The sequence below is a fragment of the Achroia grisella genome, unplaced genomic scaffold (genome assembly GCF_030625045.1).
Source record: "Achroia grisella isolate CSIRO2021 unplaced genomic scaffold, CSIRO_AGI_Agris_v1 utg149, whole genome shotgun sequence".
In the NCBI taxonomy this organism is placed as follows: Eukaryota; Metazoa; Arthropoda; class Insecta; order Lepidoptera; family Pyralidae; genus Achroia; species Achroia grisella.
This window is the reverse complement of record NW_026712644.1, coordinates 512,382-529,241: the sequence shown is the minus strand read 5'-3', so window position 1 is coordinate 529,241 and position 16,860 is coordinate 512,382. Positions and strand designations below refer to the sequence as shown.

Here is a 16,860-nt window from a genome sequence, read left to right as displayed (position 1 = left end):
GCCATCACTGCACTCGACCATATTTTAGGGAGATATTTTAGAGATCTCCACTTGTTCCAACAAGTCCTACAAGCAGCACTCGTTCACGAGTATGATGTATCCAGTCATCACTGCACTCGACCATATTTTAGGGATCTCCACTTGTTCCAACAAGTCCTACAAGCAGCACTCGTTCACGAGTATGACGTATCCAGCCATCACTGAACTCGACTATATTTTGGGGAGCTATTTTAGAAAAGATCTCCAATTGCGTACTGTTTTTAAACTGTTGGGCAATAAGTTAAAAAGCTTTATTGCTTGCAGGCATGCGCAAGTGGTATGTATTTTTATTCAGTCTTATTTCATGTGATGATGAAGCTTGAAGGGTTTTGTTACGCTCTGCTTACGTCTAGTCACGGCCAGTTATATGTTCAATGGACCATAAAAGAATATTGTATTACGAATCCGTTTACGTCAGGAACAGTATATCTGACAAATAATGATATAATAAAAATAATGAAAGTTTACACTCTTTCCCGAGGAGGTAAAAACCATCGCTCCTAAGAATATCCTTCAATTCTTGTCCCTGACGGGTCTAGGTAGCGAACTTTGAAAAAGGGCGAGCACAATAAATCTATGTAGGTTGCAGTGCTACAGGTGCTACAAACATCTGACAATAGCCCAAACAACCCAATAAAAAAAAATATAGACAAATAATCATACATATGCGTTACCTCACTAATAGCTATGCCTCACTGTTGGGTTGACTGGTAGAGATCTCTTTTAGAGATAAGTCCACCTTTGGTCACTCTGTATATATTTAAGTTTACTACTGTATTTAAAAGTGTAATAAAGAATATATATATATATATCCTTACTAATATGATAAATGCCTCTGTCTGTATGTTTGTGCATAGCTTGGCGTACTAAGCAACTGATGGAACTACTTTATTTTTTTTGTAAATACATAATATATATAGAAGGAAAGAGGGGGAGGGGAACAGCTACATCAAACAAATTGAGGACAAAATGGGAGTCGTGTCGTATCAAGAATTAAAGAGCATGATGGAAGATCGCGGAAAGTGGCAAGAGCTCCACCGACAAGAGCGTAGCTCTTAAATTATGAATGCATGAATAATATATATATAATACAACCCTGGATTGTCCAAGTCTATTGCGAATAGATATTCTTCTGAGTAAGGGTTAGATTACATCCTAGATCTTTCATTTTCCTCCAGATGAGGTAAGACCAAAAAAAACAGCAATTTCAATACAAACAGTCGTACTCATGACTACAAATGTTTGCATCGTACAAGGAATCGAAGCCGCGACCATCGGAAGTAAAGCGGTGTGCTAAACCGCTGGACTACCGAGGCCGTCAAATAATGAACAATGAAGTTCTTAATAATTAAAGGTCTATGGAAAAGAGAGGAACATTATCTCGGTGAGTAACCGCTAATAGGTGGTGAGACACGAAAGTGTAAAGTGTTGTGCGCCGTCGTATTAGTTTTGTTTCACTTACATTGTACCTTACATTGTAGTACATCAAACAGGAAGAGCCGTCACAACTTAGAAGCATGGGTTTTCCACCATCTTGGAATTCGAAAAATTTGAAATAAAGATGTTGCTGGCAGCTCGTACGCCATTCTTTTTTTAAATTTTGCAATTTTTTTTGATGAATGGGTTTTTCATCCAACAACTTGGAAGCCGCGACCATTGAAGGAAAGCAGTGTGTTAAACCGCTAGACAATGGATGTTATATGATAATATTTTTATGCAAATTTGAATCCATTGGTCCATTTAACGGTTGGAAAGCTCTATACCATCACATTAAATAGAAAAAACTTAAAAACCATATCTGGAACACCTTTGTTGATTAACAACGCCTTTCTTCCTTAATTACTGACTACTACGCATTAAGCGGCACGCAGAATTGATGATTCTTTTTTTTTTGATGGAACAATTAATACCACTTGACTGCGTAGTGGCCTAGTGAATTAGTTTGACAAAAACTTAGTACCCCTTTTTACGAAAAGCGTGGACGGAGTTGTATGAAATTTTCCACATTTATAGTTTAAATAGAGAAGGAGTGCAGAATACTAATATTTTTTTTTAATTATCCATAAACACATCATATCAATAATTGTCTTATTTATATAATGTATTTTTTACGCATTACACACACGACCATGTATTTGACACACACACGCATATACAAAATACACTCATTTGTTTATAGTCTGTGGTCAAATTGAGAATAGATTAACATTGTCGTAAAAACAAAACCAAACGTAACTATAATTTAAAATTACGACTACTGGGCGACCACTAATAATAATAAAAATGTTTGATTATTATATATGTATGTTACTAGCTGTCCCGGCAAACGTTGTTTTGCCTTAAAATAAAAAAGAAAATTTAGGGGTGGACCACCCCTAACATTTAGGGGGATGAAAAATAGATGTTGGCCGATTCTCAGACCTACTCAATACGCTCACAAAATTTCATGAGAATCGGTCAAGCCGTTTCGGAGGAGTATGGGAACGAAAACTGTGACACGAGAATTTTATATATAAAATTAAACTTATTTATGTGAAAAATATTTATACAAATAAAATAGTATATACCTATACTAGAACAATGAACCAAAAACTAAAAACCTTAAAAAATATAATATAATAACTAAAATATATTATACATTATTATTATATATTAACTGATTGCTGTCTGTACACGAAAAATTATTAGTTAGGGGAATTAATATACCAAAACAAATAAACTCATCTATTCCTTCTTAGTCATAATCACTGCCTTTGCTATTCTGAGTAACATATAAGGAGATATGTCCTATCGTAAGATATCCCAATTACTCTTAATAAAGGCGCAAGTATTAAACATTCTCTCAGGTTAATTAAGGTAATTTATTAATACTATTAAACTACCGTAATGGTAATAAAATGTTACAATTGCTCATCTAAGCCAAGGGTTCACATAGACAACGGGTGGTAAATTAGACTATAAAATATTAATTGTTGCTCACGGATTTGCTTGATAAAATTGACAAATATGCTTATTTAATGGAAGACTTTATATTTTAACTTTATTTTTCTAAAATAAAAGATTTTTTTTTTTCTAAATTAAAAGTACCCTAAGTTACTATTTATTACATCAGATACCTGCCAATAAAAGTTCCGTCAAAATCGGTCCAGCCATTTCAGAGATTATCTGGAACAAACAGACATACTGACAAAAATTGTAAAAAATGTTATTTTATTGTATGTACCGTATTTATATTCATATGTATGTAGTAAAAAACGGTTATTTCAATATTACAAACAGACACTCCAATTTTATCTATATGTATAGACAAAATGAAGTCGCTTCCGTTTCCGTCCGGAACAGTAAACCACTGGGTCACAATGTTGTCAAAACAAACGTAATAATTACTATAATGTATCGTTTATCTATATATAAATATAAATATATATAACTCAAAGGTAGACATAGTGATCGATCAACGCACAGCCCAAACCACTGGACGGATCGGGCTGAAATTTGGCATGCAGGTAGATGTTATGACGTAGGCATTTGATAAATTCCACCCCTAAGGGGATAAATTAACGCGAGCGAATCCGCGGGCAAGAGCTAGTACTATATATATTTTATCGTTTGTATAAGGGGCTGTCAAACAGTCATTGTTTGGTATGTTTCATAGTTTCATATAATGAAATGACATAAATACGACAAGCCAAGTTAGGGCAAGTCTGGACAGATCTTGTTGCCATAAATCGGCTCGCTTCATGGGAATTGCTGGATAGCGGACCGTCAGCTCAACTTGGGCTGGGAGGCCGCGAAACCAGCGGATATGATTTTTTTTCGAATGGCAAGCAATCAGCTTTTTGCCATTCAGTTTTCATAAAAATACATTTTATAGTAGAAAATTGCGGACGTGTGTTTTATTTATGCCATCTGGGGGCGTATTATGAACTCTTTAAAATCCAGTCAGTTTCCAGGCAGTTCAGTTTACGGCCTTAAACTGAATTGTTCTTTTTCGTATTATGAGGGTCCAAATTCAAACCGTATTCTGCCTGGATAGTTTGTCTCTGGCTGGTTAGTGGATTTTCTCGCGCTGCGTTCGGATACGCATACATTCGTTGCAACGTTAAGTTGAGTTTTTGTGTGTCACTTTTTGGACAAAATATTAATTAAATAAATGTAAATTAAATATAGAAAACAGTAATTAAGATACAATGGTAGAATTTGTGTAATATACAAAAATATTCCAGACAGTTTTATTGTCTTTTTTAATAATTCGGATTTATTTGTAAAAAATATTTTCATTGTAATATCCAAACGAACTTTGTGCATCTACTTAAAATTCCGCGCAAAGTACTTAATTCTGATTTTAATGTACAATTTGAAACTTAGCCTTTCCATGACTTTATACGCAAGTTAAATTTAATAATTCAATTATTGTGAAAAATATACCTAACGTAAGTATTCCTAACATTTTCTTAGTAATGTTTTTTTAAAATGATGCAAATATTTAACTGTTTATATTTGTATATTTATCTAACTAAATTGTAGATCACGGACTGAAACCCCTCGCCAACGTCGTGTATCGTACCGGTAATTTAAAATTATATGGGATTTTTAAAATCCCATAGCGAAATGGCAAGTGGCTTTAATAAGTCCGCCCAAGAATACCTTACCAATCGCTTGTGTGAGGACGTCGCTCAACAATTAAACTCCTTAGGAAAAGGGGAGTTTAAAGACTGGAAAGGATTGTCAAGTTTAAGTGTTATAAGGTAACCATCTGAATTTTAATTTATTTCATTTAATAGGAATCTCAGTAAAATCTGAAATACATGTATCTATGCAAATAAATTGAAGTATCTGTTTGTAATTTTGAAGTTCACCAGTTACAACAGCTTTTCAGTAAATGCATACATAGATAAGGTAAGATAAATGACATTAAAAAAAAATTGTTGTCTGTCCGTTTGTTTGTTCTTGCTAATCTTTGAAACAGCTGGACCAAATTTGAGGGATACTTTCACTGTCATATGTAATGAGTTGTGTAAAGGAGTAACTTAAGTTGCTTTTATTTGAGATATTTGATTTATTTTAACAAAAACTAGGTATGCCATATGGACAAAGTCATAGGTAATAACTAGTATATAATACAATTATCATATCCCTTCAATTATAACTACCAATAAAAGATATAAATAATGTACCTATATCATTTATTATAAAAACAAATAATTAAAACATTGACCTATTAACAATATTATTATTTATAAATGTTTCAATTTCTTAGTTCCACAACTAAACAACTTGGGTTTGTCTAGCAGCTAGACCTTCATTTAGTTCTCTATAAGAGCTCAAAGTACATGTAGGCATCTAAATCTAGAAGCCCAATTGTGCTCTCAATGATATTCCATGTTCTTACAGTGTAATATGCTTCTTGTGGTCCTGATATAACATTTGAGATATACTTCTCCAAAGCATATCCTGGATCTCCTAAAAAAAAAACAACATATTATATACTATAATATTAATATTTATTTACAAAAAGTATTATTTCATTAAAAACACAGCACAATAACTGTTGGTGCTGATAAATAACTATGTTTCTACATTACTGAAGTTTAGAGCTTGGATGTAATGATGTTTGTAGTTTCATAATAAAATTTTGTGCTTACCAAGTAATCATAAAGATTTATTCCAGCTTAAGTCCTCTAGATGTTGCTTAATGCCTCTGGTTTGCCCAAATGTCATGAGTAGCTCCAGTTCCAGTTGGCATCCACACTCATAATGTCCATGTCAGCATTACTAACCTAAATTTTTTTTCCAGATTAATTACATAGATGAAGATTATTTGAAACATAAGAGAATAATTAATGGATAAATATTATTTGAAACATATGTCTAAGTGTTATGGTCATTTTATATTTAAGTAAACAATTTATTGTTAGTAGGTATATAAGTAGCTTTATAATCATTAACATATTTTGTATGTCTAAAATCTTGTTTATTGTTAATTTATATAATTATATTAAAAAAAGATATTAAAAGTGCTTATATTATTAAACATGTCTTTTAATTTATATTTCACTTACCAATTATATATTTAATGAATGGTATTTTTTCTACAGTAATATCTCTTCTTAATTTACAATGGGGGGGCCTGTGTACAGTCAAATACAGCCCAATACACCCAGCATTCCAAATTCCAATTATAAAACCTAAAATATAATTAATTTAATTTAATTAATTGTCCTCGGAGGAAAGTGCCGGAGAGACTGCACATCATCAGACTGTTGCATACTTGTATACTTGCTTTCTAGGCTTTACTTGTATGCATACATTTTACCATATATATTATCACTATATCATATGGTATGGTACATGGCACTCATAGATGTATTTGCAACAATAACAGTTGCTAATTGTATAGAAATAGATACCTTTGAATATTTGTTATCTATCCTTTACTCAGATGTCCTTGGAATTTTATATATGTATTTACTTTTGGATGTTGGGTAAATGCAATAAATCGGTTATTTGCCATTGGCTGTGCTAGCGAATGAACAGCAATATCACTAGTAGGCCGTTGATACGAGCCTGCAGCATAAATAATAATGTTACTAAAACCTGACGTAGTCAGCTAGTGATTTAGTGAAATAATTACAATACAATATACCTTAGTTTCCACTGGTAGGTCTGTAAATTTCGATGATACCGGCATGAGTTCGCACGCATATTACGCACCTTTATTTAGATTATAACGTTTTTTAAATTGTTCATTGTCTATATCAATTGGATTGGATTGGTCGCGTAATCGCCGTCTTTTCACTTTCCTTACTTCTTTTTCGTAGGGTGCACACATTTCCAAAAACTCCAATACTTCGAGTTCATCACACATAATTAAAATTAAAACGAAACAAAAACAATCGAAATAACTGCACAAACATGTTTTACACATAATAAAAACTGACATAGAAATAGAAATAATAACCAAATTACAATAATGAAGCTATAAATTAGAAAACAATTCTATAAAAGCTAATATGAAGCCACCGTAAACTGAATTGTCTTTAAACGGTCTTTTTGACAGTTGCGTCCGCTTAGATCTGTCAAATGAAACGCTCATAATACGAAATAGCCGGTCAGTTTTCGGGCAGAAGACGTTCAGGTATCACGTGACCGCTGACTGGCTGGCTAATAGCGTTCGTAATACGAAATCGCCAGGCAGTTCAGTTTAAGCCGTAAACTGAATGGGAATAAGAGTTCATAATACGGCCTCTGAATAGCAAACAAAATGGCGGTCCAACTTATGGTTAATAGTAACTGTTGCCTATATACATGAATAGGACCATGGATATCACGTTATCATTTATTTGAATCCCACATGAAAAAAAAATACAACTCTATCCTGAGGAGATAAAAACCATCGCTCCTAATAATTATTGTCTCTGACGGGTAGCGAACACTTAAAAAGGGCGAGCACAATAGATATATATAGGTCGTAGTACTACAGGTCCAAGCACCTGACAATAGCCCAAAAGTTTGGTTAAATCTATTTATTTTTTTAGCCAGTTATTGAAGTCGCTGGCAGAAGACCCAAAAACGAATTATTAAAATGAAACTAAATTTAATTCTAAAATTAATTATTACAATAATATGTAATAATTAATTTTAGATGTGTGATCGGTAAGTGAAGTTATATAAAATCAAATGTAAAGAAAATGGGTACTTTTGCTGCGGGAATTGAAATGCTGACTCGACGCAGGTGTCTTTCTCGGTAGCGCACCTTCTTGCGTCATGCTAGGTGGTCGGATCCGATCGCCGTTGAGGGTGTGTCGTAATACTTGATAGGTATCTACTATAACATACTATAACAAGCCTCTCAATAACAAATAAATAGATTTGGCCCAACTGAAAAGAACACAAAAAAAACATATCGATCGTATACTACAGAAATTATTGACAATAGAGCAAAGTGATGTACATGTATAGTGATGACTAGGGGGAGGGGATTGTTAGTAATGTGGACTAATGAACCCATTGCTAGCAATGTACCATGTCAGGTCGACCTCCACGCGGTTCCCCCTGGTAACCATCGTGATAAATTTCCGGTGAATTTGTCACGATGGGCTATCTGATCTGACTTCATGTTCATCCTATCATCCTCCACTGGTGCCCGCCAGCGCAAACCGTTAGCGCAGGCGCGTGCACCATTCCATTATCATCCTCAAAAAAAATATAGTGATGTTTTGTAGAGGACATCAATATCGAAGGGTCTCTCAATATGTATGTGTGTGTTAAAATTAGAAATTTATTAAACTAGCTACCATGTAATAAAAACTTATAAACCTGCCTCTTGAATCACTCTATCTATTTCTTAAAACTGCATTAAAAACCGTTGCGTAGTTTAGTAGTTTTAAGCGAACAGACAACGGTAGCGACTTTATTTTATGCTGTTTAATGAACCTGTGCGAAATCGAGATTAGTGTTGCTAGTTTTTAACAAAATTAAAGCTTATAATACAAACAATAATCCGTTATCCCACTAGTTCTGTGGCCCGACAACCAGCTCCTTATTTGTCTACCAACTATCGAGTACAGTTACCGGCAATATTATCTCCCACAATAGGTTTAATCGTGCGATGAAGTCGTGATGTACACTCAGACTAAATATATCGCACACTTAATAATAAAGTGCATTAAGTCAGAAAAAAAAATATTCCGGAAATCGACTTTAAAATTGATACTTCAAAGTCGAATTTTGAATTATATATTTTTTTATTTTTTTAGTGATGATTTAGCGAAATGCACTATAGTATATTTAGGAGTCGAGTCTGTTTGATCAGATATATAAGAATTTTATAGAAATATCAAAGATTATCGCGTCTAACAATGACACTGTGATATTTCCGAATGTAGCTATCTATTCATTGAATGAGACTATTGTGGAGATTTTAGAATAATTTCTGATCCAAATAACAATTTTATTATTATCCTCACTTATTGCGTTATTGATTTTTATGATAAATCTTATTGGTGGGCACGAGTTTGTCCTTACAAGATGACTATACTAAACTAAATATCTGGAGGGAAGGGGGATTGTTAGTAATGTGGACTAATAACCTCTTTGTTAGCAATGAACCACGTCAGATTGACCTCCACGCGGTTTCCCGTGGAAACCATCATGATAAATTCTTGGTGAATTTTTCATGATGGGCTGACTAACCTGAATTCATGCTCATTTTATCATCCTCTACTGGTACCCCGCCAGCATAAACCGCTGGCGTAATCGGGTGCACGATTCCATTATCATTATTAAAAAAATACGATATTGAGTTTTTTTTTAATGAAATAACAGACAAACAAATAATTTTCATCGTTGTCACAATTTCATTATGCACTAGGTTTTACCCACGACTTCATGCACACACTTTTATCCCATATTTTACCCCGTCCCAGATTGTTTTTCAAGATAAAAATGATGCATACATCCTTGTGATACGGTTTATCCTCACGACAAATTTCATCAAGATCCGTTCAGCCATTTAGTAGTACAAATTTAACAAACAGACAGACCCACACAACACGGCTGTACCGCAGTTAGTTAAACATTATGCAATAATACGTTTCCGCGGAAAACAAACTGTATCGAACGAGGTAAAGGTCAACGTACACAAACAATGGTACGTTGATGTAACGCCGAATAACACTACGTTACGCGCCGGCGGCTGCGCCCGCGCATATTAGCATGGGTGCACACTGAGAGATCAAAATCAAAACTTTTTTTTATAATATATATAGCACTATTTTTACTTCAATACTAACAGGGCCAGCTGATGTTGAGAGATCAAAATCAAAAGCATTTTTTTTATTTATATAACACTAATTTTACTTCTATAATAAAAGGCTCAAAAGACTTCATAATGCCCGGCAAAACAGCGCTACAGAGTCCAATTGTATTTTCAAACTATTCAGGAACTCATTGAAATATTCATCCTAATTAGTCCAGCCACAATTGTGACTTTGATAGCAGTCAAGGATAGATAGAAAATTACCGTAGCCTATGGAACTCCTCCTCCTGAAACACCAGGTGTGTCAAACAGTGCGCGTTGCAACCCTTAAAGAAACCTTAATATACCTTTCTTGAAAAACCCCATGTTGTAGTCTCTCGAAAAAACCTCGGCAGGTAGTTTATTCCACAATCTAAGTGTACGCGGGAGGAAGCTCCTCTGAAACCGCACTGTCCGAATCACTTAGGTTTCAGCTTTTAGGAATGAATTCCCTGTTGATGTCGAGTGGTGCGATGGTGAAAGGTATTTTGAACAGTAATTAAATTGTGATGGTCAAAAATATTAATAATATTAATGTTGCACCTAGTGTATCCCCAGCTTTATTAGTAGTACATCGTCTTTTTAGTTTTAACACTGCATTAGTATACGTTTATGATATAACGGATTTTATCTGCCGCCTAATGTTCGCCGAATATATCAGTGCTTATCAATATACGGCCCGCAAAGGAAAAAGAAACATAACACAAAGCTGTATCTTCAAAAGTTTATTAAATTATTAATGCAACTTGTAGTTAGTATAATGTTCCCGTAATAATGTTGGCAGGGCCGCTTGCTTGCAGTCAATGCAAGGTCTAATTTTATTTGTGGTACGTGCTTCGTGTTAATTCCGATTAAGTAAAGATTTGGCGAATTGGATAAAAATTAATAAAATATAAAAAAAACTGACTTATATAAAATATCAATTATATAAGTATCCGCTAATAAAGGATGTTTGAAATGTATACATTTTTTAAGAACACTGGTGGTTTATAAATAGCTAGTTACCCACTCCGGCTTCGCACGAATGTACATTATGCAATAAACCTTCCTCTTGAATCACTCTATCTATTCCTAAAAACTGCATTGTAATCTGTTGCGAACAGCGGACGAGTTTACATTTTATACTATGTAAAGACATCTTTGTTCGTAGTTTTTATTGATTAGTTTATTTAAAATAAAATTAGTCTAGAAAAAATCCCAATAAAAGAAAATAATCGATTTTATAATCAGTTAAATAGCAATACTTTATTGTTCATGATTAATGACCCACATGTACATTTAAGTTAGGATAAAAAAAATAACGTAAATCATTGCGACCTATAGAGTAAAAGGTTGACTAACACTGAATTAGTTTAATGTGCAAAGGTGCAAACAATTGAATTTATATGGATATAGAGCTATGTTTCAATGTATTTAATTATTTTATCGCTGGTAATTAAATGTGAAAACTATGTTTGTGATAATAAAGTCTTATATCGGTTGGTTTGCAGTGAATAAATTAATTTAATACTTGCAAAAGTTCTGCAGTATTCTGTATTCTGTAGCTATATTTAAATTATGCTTACTAGTATTAAATTCTTGAAGTTCGCTCTTTATATAGATATCTATAACTTTTAAATAGATAATTTAATTATAAGTGAACTGTAAGTAATTAATAATTTAAAGTTAACTTTATTCATTCTTGTTTCATTTATTATTATCTCAGGCCTTCACAGCTTAACTGAATTTAAAAACCCATAAAAATAAATCCGCCTTTTCATATACAATTCTCATACATTTATTATGACATGAATGGGATAAGGATGAAGCGAATGATGATGTAAAGGATATACCACTATAATAATATTCTAAAAGAAACATATCGGAGTATCTTATCATTGTAAAGGTATATCAAACCTTACAAAAGATTTATAATGTCTGACGTAGCCTTAACATATTTTTTTCTTTTTTCCAGATGTGACACACCCACGATGGCAGCCACGGATGGCCAAATCGTGGTGGCAGCGTCTCGTTGGTTAGACGAGGGCCACTATCTCAGAGAGTTCGCCGTCAAGAACCGTCTGCCGAGCGTCGCTAAAATCATCAAAGGCCAGTATGGTGGTCTCGGTGTACCCACACTGCCCAGCCCAGGCCTTCAGAGTACTGCTCTACTTGTATCCGCAGGAAAGAGGAAGAAAATCATAGCTCAAGCCATAAAATTGAAAGAAGGAAGACGCATGGTCAGTGTTGGTCCTAGAATAGCTATTCCTGATACTTATAAAGGATATTTTGAACTGCTCAGTGAAGAAGGTAGGGCAGTACGATGTATAGAATCAGTAGCAGAACTATCTAGAAGAAAACTAGAAGATGGATGTTTAGTAAGAGAACCTGTTCGGGTGATTTGTGCTAAAACTGATCTAGAAGGTAATATAACAGCTGATGGAGCGAGAAATATGCCAGCTGGCGAAGTTATAATGCCCAAAGGAGAGGCGTTTTTAGGTAAAAATAAATATTTGAAATGTACTGATTCTAAAGGTGATACAGTGTTGTTGAGTTTGGATCAGAGAGGAAAGTTCTCTGCTATTGCCAAAGAAGAGAACATAAGTGGAGTCCACACAGCTAAAACTTTGCTAACGAAACGTTTGCCGATAACTGTAAGACTTGTACATGGCACTCCACCGAGAGGACTGAAGAGTGCAAGCCATTTTGTTCCTGAATTAAGGTTACTATCAATGTTTGAAGAAGATCATGTTTTTGCATTGCCCCTACCAAAAGAAGGTAATGCTTTAGTAGCCTTACCTTTAGCGGCTCCCCTTAAAATGCAAAAATGTAAAAATGAAGAGCAAATCAAAAACTTCATGGAGTTCTCTAGGTTAGTTGAAAAGTGCAAACGTTTGCTAGTTGATGTGGTCGATAGAATACATGTACTAGATGGTAAATTGGGTGATCCAAAGAGACTACTAAATGCGCCACTACATGCCCCACCTTTGGTAAAAACCGGATATTTCTTGAGACGAAGCGCTTCATCAGACACTGCCAATCAACACAAACACATATCCCGTCATAGTCATATCTACAGTAGTCACAGAGATGAAAACAGTATTCCCGATGAATATGATGAAATTGATCAAATCTATGATTATGTTAGAGGGTTTGCTCCTCTACCTAAAAATTTAAAATCTCCATATTCGAACGAACCAAAACACGAATCGGCACCATCGTCTCCAGCACCGACACCTATCCAAATGCCTTTAATAACAGAAATAAAACCCGAACCACCACCCATAGAGACTATACCGACTAAGAAGCCATTGAGTTCTCAAAAAGCTGAGAAAAGAACCCGTAAAACTGCCATACCTGCTAAGGAAACTCCTATTACAGTATATAAAGAAAAATGTTCCATTGCCCCAGCTCCGAACAATTTGCCCAAGTTGTACATAAAAAATAACATAAACAATAACAAAAATAGAATGGTGTTCCGTCAAAAAAGCAATTCTCCTACCAAGGAGAATCCTAGTCCAATAACTAGTCCGGTACGTCCAATTACTAAAGGAGACTCTCCCATATTCAACATAAGGTACAAGAGCCTTTCTAATATACATCAGGCTATGGAGTTAGATGGAACGTTAGATTCGAGTCATTCCGGTGGAAGAACGTCAGGAGATTCGGGAAATGGTCCAAAATTACCAGAGAAGAGATCAAGGAAGTTAAATAGGCCGAAGTCGTTGACAAATCTTGTTTGGGAACTGAAGGGTTGTCCTGTGGAAACGGAGAAACCAAAACCTAGGATAAAAAATGAGAATTACAAGAAGATTGGAAACAAACTGTCCTTGGGAACTCAGAAGAAGGTCCCGACGTTATATCTTTAATCACTTGGTAAGTTTTATATTTTCTATGTGTTCTTAATCATACTAACGACTAAGTAATGGAAATTTACAACCGTAGCCTATATACATAGACAGTGCTACGAAAACAAAATAGATCTTAATCTTATCAATATTATAAACACGAAATTTTGTGAGTATGAATGGATGTTTGTTACTCTTTCACGCAAAAACTACTGAACGGATTTTATTTATTTTATTTTAATAATTTTAATGCACGTCATACATACATACATATATGGCGGAATTAACACCTAATCACATTTTCTACCAGGCAACCACGAGTTGTGCAGAGATACTCGTAAGTTGTTGGCGGTGCAAACAATTTTATAAAACGTACACAAATAAAACTATACATATGTATATACATAAATATCCCTACAAATATACATATACATATAAAAAAATACCATATCATAAATACTGCCTAATAATCTGACAATGAAAAAGTGATTACAGCCGACAGTGAAAACATATTACAACATAGTAATATGGATGGATTTTCATGAAACTTTACATTAATATAGCTTATATATCAGAATAACATATAGGCTTTAAATTTCACGCGAATAAAACCGCAGACACAGTTAGTACAAATATGTACAGTGCACCCCCGGTTATCCGACAAACGTTTTGCAGGGCAGTGTCGGACCATCGAATTTGTTGCATTATAGAGTACTGCCTAAGGGTCCCCTATAGTCCGGAATTTTTTACAAAAGAGTATCTCGTAATCCGACAAATTACAGATCCAGTGATAAGATTCTATGTTATATATGTATGTATGTATATGCACTCTGAGGTATATTGTCAAAGTAATATTCAATAATAAATAATAGACAATGACGGATTACAAGGGGGGCCGGATTACCGCGGGTCCACTGTATTTCAGTATTTTCTATAAGCTATTCGTATTATTTGTTTGCCAAATTCCTTTATCAATTCTTGTTAATTATAGTAATGTAATGCCAATTGAAATACCAATTAAAAGGTCGGTAGGTCAAATCAACTTTCTCTTCATCAACGACATATAACTAATTAATTAATCCAGCAAGCTAATTACATTTTAATGAGCCCAAGCTCCATATTTTATTCTAACAAGCCATATTGTTCAAGGCTTCGAATTATTACCATAAATTGTAACATTAATTGGGAAGAGATTTTTTTCTATTGAATTAAATTAATAATTGTTCTATTAATTAAATGTACTATTTAGTAAATTGGTTTATTACCATGTTTAGTAGTTATCCAATTAGTAATGGTAGGGAGGTCGGTTTAGTGTTAAATAACTCGATAAATCTTCTAAACTAAATATAACTAAATAACATTAAATTTTCACCTCTGTTTTACCAAACCCTATTTTTTAATAGCGATTTTAATTTATCAAAACAACGTTTGCGGTTCAACTAGTGTGTATAAACGTAAATCCATGCAAATCCATCTTCCGTTTGTAATGCACAAGGAACTTTGCCTCCTCGCACACATTGCATGGCATATCACGACATCCGAGTTGGTCCCGGGAATTGCAAAATATTAGCAGATGTTACCGGCTTTCCTATAACTGTAATTTATACGGAGTTTGCATCGCGTGGGTTCCATGTTGAAATGCTTAATGCTTTCTCATTATTAATTTCGATAAGACCACGGCTACATAGCTCAGGCTATATAACTCATTTTGTACTGCCATATTTTTGGCAGTATACACATTGCTCCTTTGTTAACTTTTGTTTCTTCTAATTCAATGGTTATATTTTTTTTTGGTTCTGTTTATTCTTTAACGGAAAGGCAAAGGGAACTATTCCTTTACAGCCATGTCTGCAGGTTTTCGATCTGTCTTAAATTGTTGATATAATGTAGTCGTCCTGTGCAAAAAATGTTCTTAAGTTATTTTATATTAAATTTATATCTGGCTACATAGAATTTTATATTCAGAAAATCGAAGTGAGTATGTATCCACTGAATTTATGTTAGCTGATGTACCTGTAGGTCAACAAGTGTAAGTTGTTTGTTGGGTAGTGTTTATACTATTTGACTGACTTAAATTTAAAGGGGCGTATTGGAACTTTCGTTATTAATTTCATATCTGGCCAGATAGAAGACATTGCGATTAGAATTTTGTATTTAGAAAGTGCTTTTGTCTTTCGTTTGTCTTCTATTTTTCGTAAATTTTCGCTGTTGACATATTGTCAGCGTTGTACTTTTACCAATTATATACATATTTTACTTTTGTATTTCACTATATTTATTAACACTGCATATTAAACTACACTTTACTAGTTCCTGAAGAGAAATTGAGTTAGTTAGTAGGGATTGCGTGACACGCCCCCCACGAAGCCTTCTGACGGATGAAATCGCCGTATAGAAAATCCTCGACGTATGAAATCACTCCCCAAGTGCGAAAACTTCCCCCATACGGACCCCCGAAATCCCCCATAGCAAAGACATCCCGCGCTCCTGCCATCTTTTTCTGAATCAGTGCTCTATATTCTTTCTCAATCCTATTCATAATGTCGCATAATCTGTGGTCTAAATATCGATGTTACTTGTACTATGCGTGTCAATTTTTAGCTCCAATTACTACTCTGTGGGACCAACTAAATTTCAAAACGGCAACCTACTTTAAATTTAGTGATGTCGAAAATACTTTATACGATAGTTAACAACAATATAACAGGTATTTTAGTGCAGTAGAGGTTAGTCAAGTCGTAAAACTCAATAAATACCATTGTAACATCAAGGCAAGTAGTTTAATAGAGATATGATTGGTTTCCATGCAAATTACGATACGTTTACCGTAGTCAGTATTATCCTGCGAAATCCCATTTCGATAATAATGATACTAATAAACCAGGACATTTCAAATAGCGCCATCTATTGCTAATCTAAGCAGAGTTGGTGCCGAAACCCATACAATAAAATGATGATGACAGTGCAACAATCAACAGTTTCAAGAGATTTCAATTATGTTTATGATTTTAACTGTAATATATTTTTAATGTATTTAAAATCAATAAAATTAATAATAAATGATGGACTATCATTTATTATTAAATGTTGACAGAAAGAACAGAAGTTTTTATTTATTTTTAATTACAATTTTATGGCTTTTATAAAAAAAGAGGTTTCATGTGCTAACAAATGCAAAGTTGCAATCTACAAGTT

The 16,860-nt window shown here is 34.0% G+C and overlaps 1 protein-coding gene across 1 annotated transcript in view; it reads left to right on the top strand.

The window, feature by feature from the left end:
• LOC131840659 (uncharacterized) overlaps positions 1–16,860 on the top strand; it is a 138,326-nt gene that overhangs the window by 108,499 nt on the left and 12,967 nt on the right. Inside the window, exon 5 of the mRNA XM_059188835.1 lies at positions 11,793–13,693. Coding sequence (XP_059044818.1) covers positions 11,809–13,686 — 1,878 coding nt within the window. The 5' untranslated portion in view covers positions 11,793–11,808 and the 3' untranslated portion in view covers positions 13,687–13,693. The remainder of the gene's footprint in view (positions 1–11,792; positions 13,694–16,860) is intronic.